Here is a 12,261-nt window from a genome sequence, read left to right as displayed (position 1 = left end):
CTCACAGGTAAAAACGGCAGAGTTTTTTCGGTTCTGCGAATTCTCTTATTTACAAAGTCTCGGCACGATTTAAGGGATTAGTTCACTTTCAAATCAAAATTCCCTGATAATTTACTCACCCCCATGTCATCCAAGATGTTCATGTCTTTCTTTCTTCAGTCGAAAAGAAATTAAGTTTTTTTATGAAAACATTCCAGGATTTTTCTCCTTATAGTGGACTTCAATGGCCTCCAAATGGTTAAAATTACATTTTTAGTGCAGCTTCATTTTCTAAAAAATAAATATATATATACGTTTTAACCACAAATTCTCATCTTGAACTAGCTCTCTTCTTCTTCTCTATTAGAATTCCGGCAGTGTAGATGCTGCTAAGTGTATTACTGCCCTCCTCAGGTCAAAGTTTGAACTAAATTGTCATATACAATATGCTAGTGCAAGTATATAACAATTAGTTCAAACTTTGACCTGTGGAGGGCAGTAATACAGAGGAGAGCTAGTTCAAGATGAGCATTTATGCTTAAAACGTGTATTCAATGGAGCCCAAATGGTTGAAGTTCAAAATTACAGTTTACAGTGATTCCAGATGAGAAATAAGGGTCTTATTTAGAGAAACCATCGATCATTTAAAAAAAAAAACCAAACAATATATATATATATATATATATATATATGTATTTTTTTTTTTTTTTTTTTTTTTGAAAATGAGCGATGGTTTCTCTAAATAAGACCCTTATGTCATGAAAATCTTGGATGACATGGGGGTGAGTAAATTATCAGGAAATTTTAGTTTGAAAGTGAACTAATCCTTTAAATAAGAGATTGTGCAGTGTAGACAACTTTATTGATTATAATGAAATTTAGTGATTGTAAGTCTTTAGCTATGTATAATTCATTCAGAATTTGAATAAAAGTCGACACAACGGAATTCATATGATTAGCATTTGGCTTGACTAACAAACCCTAATAATGTTTTGCTAATGTTACACAAACCATGTTCGGCATCTCAGACAGCTGCATAATTGCGTTAAAATAATGAAATAATGATAGGAAAACCCGGGGCGGGGCACGTGGACGGGATTGGTTACAATATTGACGGTAGGAATCAGGGGCGGTTTTTCAGACTTTGTAGTCTACGGATCAATTTTATGAGGAAAATACTCAGCTGACTGATGAATTTGCGCATAGTTTGTCTTAAAACATATTAAAAACACCACAAATGCATAGAAGCAACATTTAAAACTTGATTTTCACCACAGGGGTTTTTACATTGACTTTATGCTTTAGGTACTATATTAACCCTAACCTTACCACTTAAATCTTTTTTAGTAACTACGTAATAATAGACAGTATTTAAGTAAATATGTAATAAACACAAAATAATAATGCACCAATAATGACTAGATTTTTATAAGCAAACGTGTCCTCAAAAAGACAGCAGTTTCCTCTCTCGTGCTGTACCTAACGTTATATTTCTCGCTGCCAGGCACGTATTCCTCTCATTCCTGTGTGGGACCTCCTCCTCCCTCCCTTCATTCGCACTAGGGTCCTGCATTATGGCGCTACACTCAAACACAGTCCCTGTATACGTGGCGTCCCTCTTCATTCTCAACTGTGTGTTTATAACTGCAGGCAGTGGACTATCTTCAGAGAGTTCATCCGGACTTTTAGCCCCTTACGATGAGCTCTATTACCGCGGGGTTCGGGCGTATTTTAGGGAGGACTGGGAGCGCGCGGCGGAGTTCCTGGAGAAATCCATTTCCACGCGAGACATGCTCCTGCGGACCAGACGAAAATGTCACGACGAGTGTTTAACAGCAGGAGATGACAAAGTCTCTAAACTAGGTAACTGTTAACTTTTTGTACTGATGCACAAAGTGTGTTTTGCGTTTCTTCATCACAGTGTGTGTGGAGTAAGTCACTCAATTACAGTGCTTAATACTAATGCAACAATACAAAACATGATGCTCTGCAAACTGGAGACTGGAGTTGTCCTTGACTTGTCCTGTTCACTGCATGTTAATGTGTGCAGACACAGCGGATGCTACTCTCTGGGACCTGGGGATACTAGACTGGATCCAGGTGCAGGCCGAGTGTGTGAGGTTCTGTGTGGGTCGAAGTGCTTCTCCTGCTGCTCTGCTCCCAGTATCTTCAGACATTGAGTATGAATTTGGAACACGCAACCCTTACAACTACCTGCAAGTCACCTACTACAGGGTAAAATCAGTAATCGTATGTTTATACGTGAAATCAGGCGAATAATAATTATATACGTTTATCACAACACACCTGGAAAGGTCTGAGTAAGCCTGCCATGGTTTGTTTTGTAAGTTTAAACTCTCTTCCCCCTCTATACAGTTGGATAAAATGGACAAAGCAGCTTCAGCTGCTCACACGTTCTTTGTGGCCAATCCGAGTCACCTGGAGATGAGGAACAACATTGAGAAGTACAGGAGGATGATAGGAGTGAAAGACGAATCCTTCCAGGACAGAGAGAGAGAGCAGGAGCAACACTGGGTGAGTTCAGCAAAAGAGAAAAGCAATCAGGGTTTAGTCACCCAAAAAGGGTTTAGTCACCCAAAAATGAAAATTCTTTCATTAATTATTAACCCTTTATGTCGTTCCACACCCATAAGAACTTTGTTCATCTTCGGAACACAAATTTAAGATATTTTTGATGAAATCTGAGAGGTATATGACTCGTCCATAGACAGCAATTTAACCACCACTTTCAAGATCCAGAAATGTAGAAAAGACCTTTTTAAAATAGTTCTCATTCTCATACGTTGTTTAAGTTCAGTGCTTCCAGGTTCTACACCAGAACGCTGACTCATTCTTAGCCGGCTCCTGCATCAGTATCACTGAGCCAGCGTATGAGATATTATTATACACAACAAGCGTTCTCGTCGCTTCATAATATTAAGGTTGAACCACTGCAGTCACGTCGACTGTTTTAACAATGTCTTTAGTACCTTTCTGGACCTTGAAAGTGGTGGTTAAATTGCTGTCAATGGACAAGTCATATATCTCTCGGATTTCATCAAAAATATCTTAATTTGGTCTTACGGGTGTAGAACGACATGAGGGTGAGAAATTAATGACAGAAATTTTTGGGTGAACTAACCCTTTAACTACAACTAAAACAAAACTAAAAAAAAATAATTTCCTTTAATTTAAAGGTGCCCTAGAAACAAAAATTGAATTTATATTGGCATAGTTGAATAACAAGAGTTCAGTACATGGAAAAGACATACAGTGAGTTTCAAACCCCATTGCTTCCTCCTTCTTATATACATCTCATTTGTTTAAAAGACTTCCGGAAAACACGCGGATCTCAACATAACACCGACTGTTACGTAACAGTCGGGATCATTAATATGTATGACCCCAATATTTGCATAATGCCAGCCCATGTTCAAGGCATTAGACAAGGAAAGGCAGTGTTAACGTCTGGATCTGTGCACAGACAAGGTAAGCCAGCAAGAACAACAGCGAAAAATGGCAGATGGAGTAACAATAACTGACATGATCCATGATATCATGATATTTTTAGTGATATTTGTAAATTGTCTTTCTAAATGTTTCGTTAGCATTTTGCTAATGTACTGTTAAATGAAGTTAAAGTTACCATCGTTTCTTACTGTATTCACAGAGACAAGAGCCGTCGCTATTTTCATTTTTAAACATGTGCAGTCAGCATGCATGACGAACATCTTGTAAAGATCCATTTGAGGGTTATACTAGCTGTGTGAACTTTGTAAATGCACTGTAATATAGTCGAGAGCTCGTGTGGCAGGGAGCACGCCATTTAAAGGGGCGGCGCTGCCAAAATCAGTAATGATGCCCCAAAATAGGCAGTTAAAAAAATTAATTAAAAAAAATCTATGGGGTATTTTGAGCTGAAACTTCACAGACACATTCAGGAGACACCTTAGACTTATATTACATCTTGTGAAAAAGCATTCTTGGGCACCTTTAAACAAAGCTAAAATAAAATAAATTATAAATATTAGATAAACTTAAACTTAAGAAACTTAAAAATACCAAATGTTGCATTTGACACTAACTTAAATAAGTTTAATTATTAAAATGACCAAAACTGAAATAAAAATAGCTGAATTTTTTTAATTAACAAATAAAAATGACAAAAGCACAATTAATTAAACTTAAAATCAAATTAAAATGAGAACTTATAATATAAAAAATGTTAATTCAAAATACTATAATAGTTTCTAAAGTATTTAATAATTTGTGTAATAGTTTTGTATTAATGTATGTAATGTGTAACTTTCAGTCTTAATGTATGAAAGTCTTAAGAATTGTTATCTTAAGTAACTTAAAATTTGTATAAATTAAGCTTTGCAGTGGAAGTGAAGCTTAATATAATTATAATGAAAAAGGTAAAATAAGCTAGGACTCAAGCTTACCCCTTTTCCAGGAAATATGTAACGTTATGTATTTTGATTATGGAAAACTGTGTATGAGGACCTAACAAAATTTGGATGATGATAAACAATACTATAATAACACTGCTGCAAATGTCACCACCAAATAAACAGATTTTGTAAATTGAATTGCATGAATGGTCAGTGTGCTTACTGACGTCTGAGCAGTTCTCAAGACTGTAAGTAGCGTTGTGAGTCATGAGAGTTATTTTGTTTTTCTGTTGTGTTGTGCAGTCTGTTATTTTGACAGTTTCTTCCCACAATGACCGAGCAGTCTTTTGTCTTAAAGCTGAATATGTGGATAACGTCTGTCAATTACATACTTATTCTGCACCACACTGTCCTCACTCCTCTCTTTTTCTCTTTCCTAACCACTATTATAAAATGAAAAATATAAAAGTTTTGAAATTAACCACATTAGCTGTCCTGTATACCCCTTTCTCTATCATTTTCACATCTTTTTCACATTGTTTGTCGTTTTTTAGGAGATGTATGATGCAGCCGTTCTGGCTGAGAGCTCGTCTGATTGGGTGAAGGCAGTGAAGAAGTGGAAGGAGTGTGTGAATGAGACGCTCAAGCAGACAGAAGAATGCAGAGCTCAGTGTGAGATGGCTCCACGGGTCCTTCCGGAGGAGCCAGAGAATGCACGTGATGTTTATGAGAGAGCTGCAGGTGAAAAGGATGTTTATTTACAAAATCTATCAAGTTATTGCAGCCACTATTAGAAGTTTAACACGTGATTATTTCAAGTCAATTTGTAATATTTATTTATTTTGTTTATTATAAAACAGTTGAGTAAACTCAGTCCTTCTCTGTCTCTTCAGACCTCTCTCTCTCCTTGCTGTCATGCAAACAGACATGTGTGACCTTAGTGTCAACGCGACCTGGAAGGGTTTCTGCTTTGGAGGACTTTCTGCCCTTACAGCTTGAGCATCTACATATTGCACAATTCAAAGGTCAGATGTCATTAATAGGTCAGATATTATTAATACACAAGCACTGATGTTTCCTGCCCCTGTTTACTCACAAATTACAGTGTTTTTGTTATTTAAATTATATTAAAAATGATCCATTATTATGTTTTTCTTCTGTGTTCTTCACGGTTTATTTTTGGAGATAAACAGTGTTTTGGTTTTTTTCATTTTCAAAAATGTAATAGAGTGCAGCAGTCGGGTTCTGGAAGTAAAATGCTTTTCTTTTTTTTTTATAAAACTGTTGACAGACAGCCTTAACGTGAGCTACTATGTTGTTAATCGGTAGTATGTGCTTCTGTTGAAGATGTTAGCCCGTATTATTTCAACTTAGTTTTAAAATAATTGTTTTTATCAGCAGAATTCCTTGTAAAAAACTACATTACCCATGATGCTGTACACAAAATTCCACCAATCAGAGTCAAAACAAGAAAAACATGCCAAAAGATCTCATTAGTGCTGCCCCACTCCCATGAAGCACCGCAAATGACGTAATCGAATCTATCTCCTTACGTTCTCAAAATACTTCAATATTTGCTGTATAAAATCAAAATTTTTAAATGAGTAGTTATATATTTCTCTATCATTTTTAATTCTGTTCATTCCATAATTTTAAATGCTGTTTGCAGTGCTTGTAATTCGTTCCCTCAATTACTTTTTTTGCTTCAAATCAAAGTTTGTAATGTTGTGATTCACCTTGTAGCTTGGTTCATAGTTTAAAACACTTTAACTTTTTTTAAATCCTTTTGGGAGAAATGAATGGAAAAAATACTTCCGGAATCAACGCAGCTGAAAAAGTGGGTGGGCACTTTTGCACTCTATTATACAGTATATGAATGTAAAACATGAACACATTGGTTCCCTCATGATATGTGAGACGACTGAAATGTGCAATACTTAATTAATTCATTTTAATTTTATGTATTGTATCTTTCCTTGGTTATTTCTAATTTCTGATCTGTCTACAATTTTAATACCAGAATCAATGACACAGGCATAGCCTACATTTTGTATGTTGCATTGTGGATGTGAATAGCAGTGTTATTTTAGTATTATTCATATTCTGTTTAATAATATTTTGAATAAGCCTTTATTTTTATATTTTCATTCTAATTTTAAGTTTTTAGTAATTTTGTTATGTGCTTTGGCATATTTAGCTTTAATTTACTTTTATTTTAAAAGTAACAACCTATTTTATTTTGGTTAGTTATAAGTCAACATTTCTTATTTTTGTAAATGTTTTTCATCTAATATTTATCTTTTATTTCAGCTTTATTTCAATTAGCAAAAACTATTTTTAAGAGTCTGTTAACAATAAAAACAGTTTAAAAAAATAAAAAAATAAATGCTATTCTGTTTGTTGGTGCTTGACCTGAAAAGTCTGAGAACCATCATTAACCAAACACTGTTGTTACCACTCTTTGGCGTTCTGCAGCTGGTGACCTGAAGGGGGCGGTGGAGACCCTGCGCTCCTTGCTGCTCTTTTACCCCACAGATTCAGACTCACTTAATAACATGGAGCTCTACTCTCAGACTCTAGAGGGCGACACAGAGGCTCAGGAAACAGGCCCCATGCCGGTATGATGAATGGACTGGTGGAGTAACCATGAAGCATGGTAGATGGGGTAGAAAGAATAATGTTTGCATTTATAGATGGGTTTGTCTGCTTGATGGATGGATAAATGGATGAGTCAATGAGAAAAATCAATACAAACTTTAAAATGGCCATTTTATCTTTTTTTTTCTCAAAGAAAATTGCCAAGTATGTCAGCAGAGCTTTGCAAGAGAAGAGACTGCTGTACTTTGGGATGGCAAACTTGGATTTTAAATTCAGTGACCCGGTATATGCCTCATTGCTTTTGCTGGAGTTTTTTGTCTTTCACCTCTCACCTTTTGTTCTACTTTCTGAAACTAGCCAAAAAAGGCCTCAGTCTCATTCTGTCCCCATCAGGATCTGTGGACACCCGAGGACGTCGTGCCTGAATCTCTGCGAGAAACCTGGAGGTGAGACAGGGAAATAGAAAAATGACAAAAAAGGAATTGGTGAGATGAATTTCTTTTCTTCTTCTCAGAGCAGAGAAAGATCAGCTTCATGAGAAACTGAAGCAGGGCCAGAAAGTGGAAGAAGTGGATGACAGTGGATTTTATGCAGGTACAAGCCCTGTTTCTGTCCACCCTGTTCCTTCCATCATTTTGTAATATTTATAATATGTAATTTAATATAATTATTGAATTGATTTAGTTAAATATATAACATTTGTCTCAGGTGGTTCTATTCCCGTGGTTGGCGTAACAATCACTATGGATGATCAGGGGCTAAACGGGACCAACCGTGCAGTGTTGGATGGAGTTTTATCCCAATCTGAATGTGATCGCTTGATGCAGCTGGCTACAGTGAGCTCTTTAATAATCATTTAAAAATCTGCCATGTGAACTACTGTTTCAAAAAATCTCCCCTCACATTCTGCATGTGTTGATAACAGGTTGCTGCATCAGTGGGTGATGGTTACCGGGGGCGACGCTCTCCTCACACGCCACATGAGAAGTTTGAGGGCTTGACTGTTCTCAGAGCACTTAAGGTGAAATATTACTCATGGTACACAAACATGATTGTTCGGTACGTACCTCGGGATTGAAGCCACGGATTGGTAGGGGGGAGAAATCTAAATGTAAAATTGCTTCTTTTTTAATAAACAGTCGTTTATTGAACAAATTGTGTCTCTCTCTATAAATAAATTCATTTATAATTAACATTTTCTTAAGGATAAAAATAAATCTATCGTAGCTAATGCTGTAAACTATATACGGCGAGCCCTTTCTTGCACATTTCTATAATATTATTATATTAAACTTTACAACATTATTATATTTAAGGTTACAATTAACAACAGAGCCCAAACTATTCAATTCAGTTGCTATTTATTTTTAGATATATTAATCAACACTCAAATAAAAAAAAACATGTAAATTGCACATAAGGCAGGTTTCACTAACTTCTAAATCTAATTATTGAATTATTTTTCAATTATTTTTCTACTCCGATTCATTTTTGAAATATAATAATTTACATAGTTACTGTCATAACTCATTTTCATGACAAATTTACTTTAAATATATATTTAATAACTAAGACATTACAGGTAAAGTAAATATAATGATTGTATAAGCTAATATAGTGCATATATTTAGTGAAATGCTCCCCTCTAGAGTTCATTTCTCTAGTGAACTAACATGCTGTGGACACTAAATGACTTGCCTGAGGTAAATGTAATGCTACGAGAGATATTATTCTCAAGCTGTTTTATTTATATCTTTCTGCGGTTGAAACACTGGTTGAGAGATTATTACACGTAAACATATCTATGCATAGATCTGTTCTTCTTCTGCGCATTTCCTGCTGTGGCGGTTAGCAAACACCGTTGCATTACCGTGCACACCCCCTTCTGGATTGAGTGTGAATTGCCTGTGACGAATGTCTGACTGTATGCACCGAAACGTGTCATCCGTACCGTGACGTTCGGGACAAATACATGTACCGTTACACCCCTACTCGTGACACATACTAGAATGATTCATATAATTATAGACATCCTCACATCAAATATCCTAGATAATATACTAGAAAATATCTGTTTTCCAGTTGTCTCAGGATGGGCTGGTCAAACAATCAGATGCCAAGCTGCTGCATGAGATCGGGGAGACTGTAAAAGTTCTGATGGACTCGTACTTCAGGAGTCACTCTACTCTCTACTTTGCTTACACACACTTGGTGTGCCGCTCCGCCATCCCAGGTACAAAACTCTTTAGTGCTTTAACAGGAACAATCATTCACACATAAACACACATTATTTTAATGTCTTGCTCAGTGCTTATATGACTTTATATTCGTAAAGGACAGCAAGAGGGGCGGTCAGATCTTTCTCACCCAGTTCATGTGGATAACTGCATCCTGGAGCCAGAAACCAGACAGTGCTGGAGAGAAGCTCCTGCTTTCACTCATCGAGATCTCAGGTGCACAGATGTGTAGATGTAGGAAAAACACACAGGAAATTCACTTAGAATGAATAGGCTTGCTGATAGCTTCCTTCATTTGCATACATTTATTTACTAAAAAATATATTCAGAAGATTCAAGATTCATAGGATTAAAGACAGTGTGTGGTCTACTTCAATTGGCTACCATTACTGCTGGAAATGTTCAATACAAAATATATAGAAACATTTAAATAAAAGTCCCTTACTGCCAGCTTTCTGTTGGGATTAATTGTGCAGCATTGCTGACAGCGCTGACTTTTGTAAATCCAGCATTATGAGCCTCATTTGAATAGAAAGGAACCATCTGGAAAATAATGAAAATGCCTAAAATATATTTAGTTTTTTTTATTTTCTTTTATACACACATTGAATTGTTTGTATTGTTGCCTTTACAGCGCAGTTCTTTACCTGAATGATAATTTTGAAGGAGGCGATTTCTTCTTCACTGATCGAGACACCAAAACAGTCACCGTAAGATACATTTCCCAATATTCACTAATTTGGATTACATTGTTAATTAAACATTTTAAAAAGACTGCAGCAATTAACATTTTGCCAGAACCTCTAGTAAATTTCATGTTATTTTGTTTAGTTGTCCATTCAGAAACGTGATCTCCGTTTGAAAAAAAAAAAAAAATGTGATTCTCAATTCATCCAGAATTGTGCAGCTCTACTCCTGAATAACATTTAAAATAATGAGTCCCATTCACTAATAATTACATGATTTGTATTTGTATGCATAGGATAACGTTTGTACTTTTTTTGTGCTCAAATTTGTGTGTACACACGTGAATGAGACCTAATGATTACCCGAAACTTTCTCTATATCTTTTTTTTTCTTCTTTCAGGCAAAGGTTAAACCAAGCTGTGGGCGACTTGTTGGATTTACATCAGGACCTGTCAATCCACATGGAGTTACTGCAGTAACGAAGGGTCGACGATGTGCACTGGCACTCTGGTTTACCACTGAAAAGCACCACAGAGATATGGTATGGTGCTCTTATGGGAACTTCCAGAGATGCTAAAAGAGGAAAGGTGTTGAGAAAGAGGTCTAACTCATATGTTTAACTTCATTTTAGGAACGTGAGGAAGCTGAAGCCTTATGGGCAGCTGATGGACAGATTGTAGTAAAAGAGGAGAAGGTTGATACTGAGAGCGCCTTGAAATCTGCCCGCAGTGGGAGAAGCCAAGGAAAAGAGAGGAGCAAAGAGAGAGAAAGAGTGACAGGCAGACGGGATGAACTGTAAGAATGACAGATGAATGAGCAGAAAATAGACATCCATGGACATTAAATGCCATGCTGCTTATTCACCCTGTCATTTCATGAACCTGTTCCACATGGTTTTATGTGTCTGTAAGTGTGAGTGTGTATTTGTGCGTGTGTTTGTGTTTGTGCCCTTGTTTCAGTATGTCTTGTGTTTTGATTCTGGTTAGTATTTCAAAGAATAAAGAAGCAGCGAATGCGCCAATTATGTAATTTAGGGAGTAATTTATTCTTTTTTATTATAATTTATTAATTATTAAAGACATACTCAATTTTTCCTCATTATTATTTTTTTTACTTATTAAAAATTAATAGTATTTTTAATAAACAGTAAATGATGTACACACAAAACACTCACACAAGAGATCAATAACCACCTAAACGTAATACATTTAAAAACTTTTACATGGCGCATGTAACTTCATCCACACCACTAGGTGTCAGTATAGACCCAAGACCACTGTCATATCGATCAACGCAGCAAACAAAATATAACAGTGCGCACATTTATCGTTAATTTGTTATTGTTTCACAGAATCAGAACCAAGAGAAAAAAGACAGAAGGTTCAAGTGTTTAATAGATCTAGATGATGGTACATTAAAACGAGTGGAGTGAGGGAGGAGGGGAGGTGTGGCACATTAGCACTGATGGAACGAGTGAGAGAGAAAAAGAGGGAGGGGGAGAGAGACGGAGAGCGAGATTACAGATAATCCCTCATAAATGAGTGCATTTGTTTATGAAGCTTACAAATCTCCCATTTAGAGTATGGAATAATAATCCAGGCAAGAAATCATGTAATCATTCATACCCGACTCCCCATTTCAACATGACGCCCCTTCCATTAAACCCAAACCCTAATATCACTGACCCTCCTCTAATACACCAGCTCTTGCCATACTTGCGCTGGCCATTGATCCTCTGTATGCGTTTAATCTGCATTGTGCTGTAAAATAGAGGGCAGAATGGCTAATGGTGCATAAGGTGTTAATATGATCCTATGCATCTGGTACTTAGGCCTGGAAAATAGTTAAGTGTTTAAGAGCAAAGCAGATGTATGGACATACCTCTTAGGTAAATGACTAAGACCCTTGTGACCTGTTTCCACTGACGTTTGACTTTCACTGAGATGCGTTCATGAATAATCTCTTTCTCCCTCATGATAACATATAATATTACACAACATGTTGGAGTTATGCAGGATTTTGTCCAGTGCTGAAGAGCATGGATATTAATAGTGATAATGGAACGGTCGATGTTGCATTCTCATACATATTTGTTTAACCTGGATTTCTCAATGTAATCACACAGCTGCAGGTTTTTCACAGTGTGTCCATTTTTAGCCAAGTGCCTGGGTCCACTACACTCTAAAAAAATGCTGGGTTAAAAACAACCCAAGTTGGGTTGAAAATGAACAAACCCAGCAATTGGGTTGTTTTAACCCAGTGGTTTGATTAAATGTTTGCCCAACCTGCTGGGTATTGTTTAAAAATTACTATATTGCTGGTTTAAAATGAACCCAAAATATGTTGGAAATTAAAAATCAGACATA

General features: G+C 36.3%; 1 protein-coding gene across 2 annotated transcripts; it reads left to right on the top strand.

Annotated features, from left to right (window-relative positions):
* The first annotated feature begins 1,549 nt into the window (after positions 1-1,549).
* Positions 1,550-10,987, top strand: p3h3 (prolyl 3-hydroxylase 3). Of its 2 annotated transcripts, none has more exons than XM_067393383.1 (16): positions 1,550-1,842; positions 2,030-2,214; positions 2,356-2,514; positions 4,928-5,114; positions 5,267-5,416; positions 6,849-6,991; positions 7,165-7,254; positions 7,365-7,417; positions 7,486-7,565; positions 7,680-7,807; positions 7,897-7,992; positions 9,054-9,204; positions 9,307-9,424; positions 9,843-9,918; positions 10,296-10,436; positions 10,527-10,987. In XM_067393383.1, exons 1-16 carry the CDS (start codon positions 1,554-1,556, stop codon positions 10,692-10,694), a joined length of 2,214 nt encoding a protein of 737 aa, XP_067249484.1. In that variant the 5' UTR covers positions 1,550-1,553; the 3' UTR covers positions 10,695-10,987. The 2 variants fall into 2 exon arrangements, with proteins under 2 accessions (XP_067249484.1, XP_067249485.1); XM_067393384.1 differs by having other exon boundaries at positions 5,267-5,398; positions 10,527-10,985.
* The last annotated feature ends 1,274 nt before the right edge of the window (positions 10,988-12,261 follow it).

This window comes from Chanodichthys erythropterus, chromosome 2 (assembly GCF_024489055.1).
Source record: "Chanodichthys erythropterus isolate Z2021 chromosome 2, ASM2448905v1, whole genome shotgun sequence".
NCBI lineage: Eukaryota > Metazoa > Chordata > Actinopteri > Cypriniformes > Xenocyprididae > Chanodichthys > Chanodichthys erythropterus.
The sequence above is the reverse complement of the archived record's forward strand: the minus strand, read 5'-3'. Positions and strand labels throughout refer to the sequence as shown.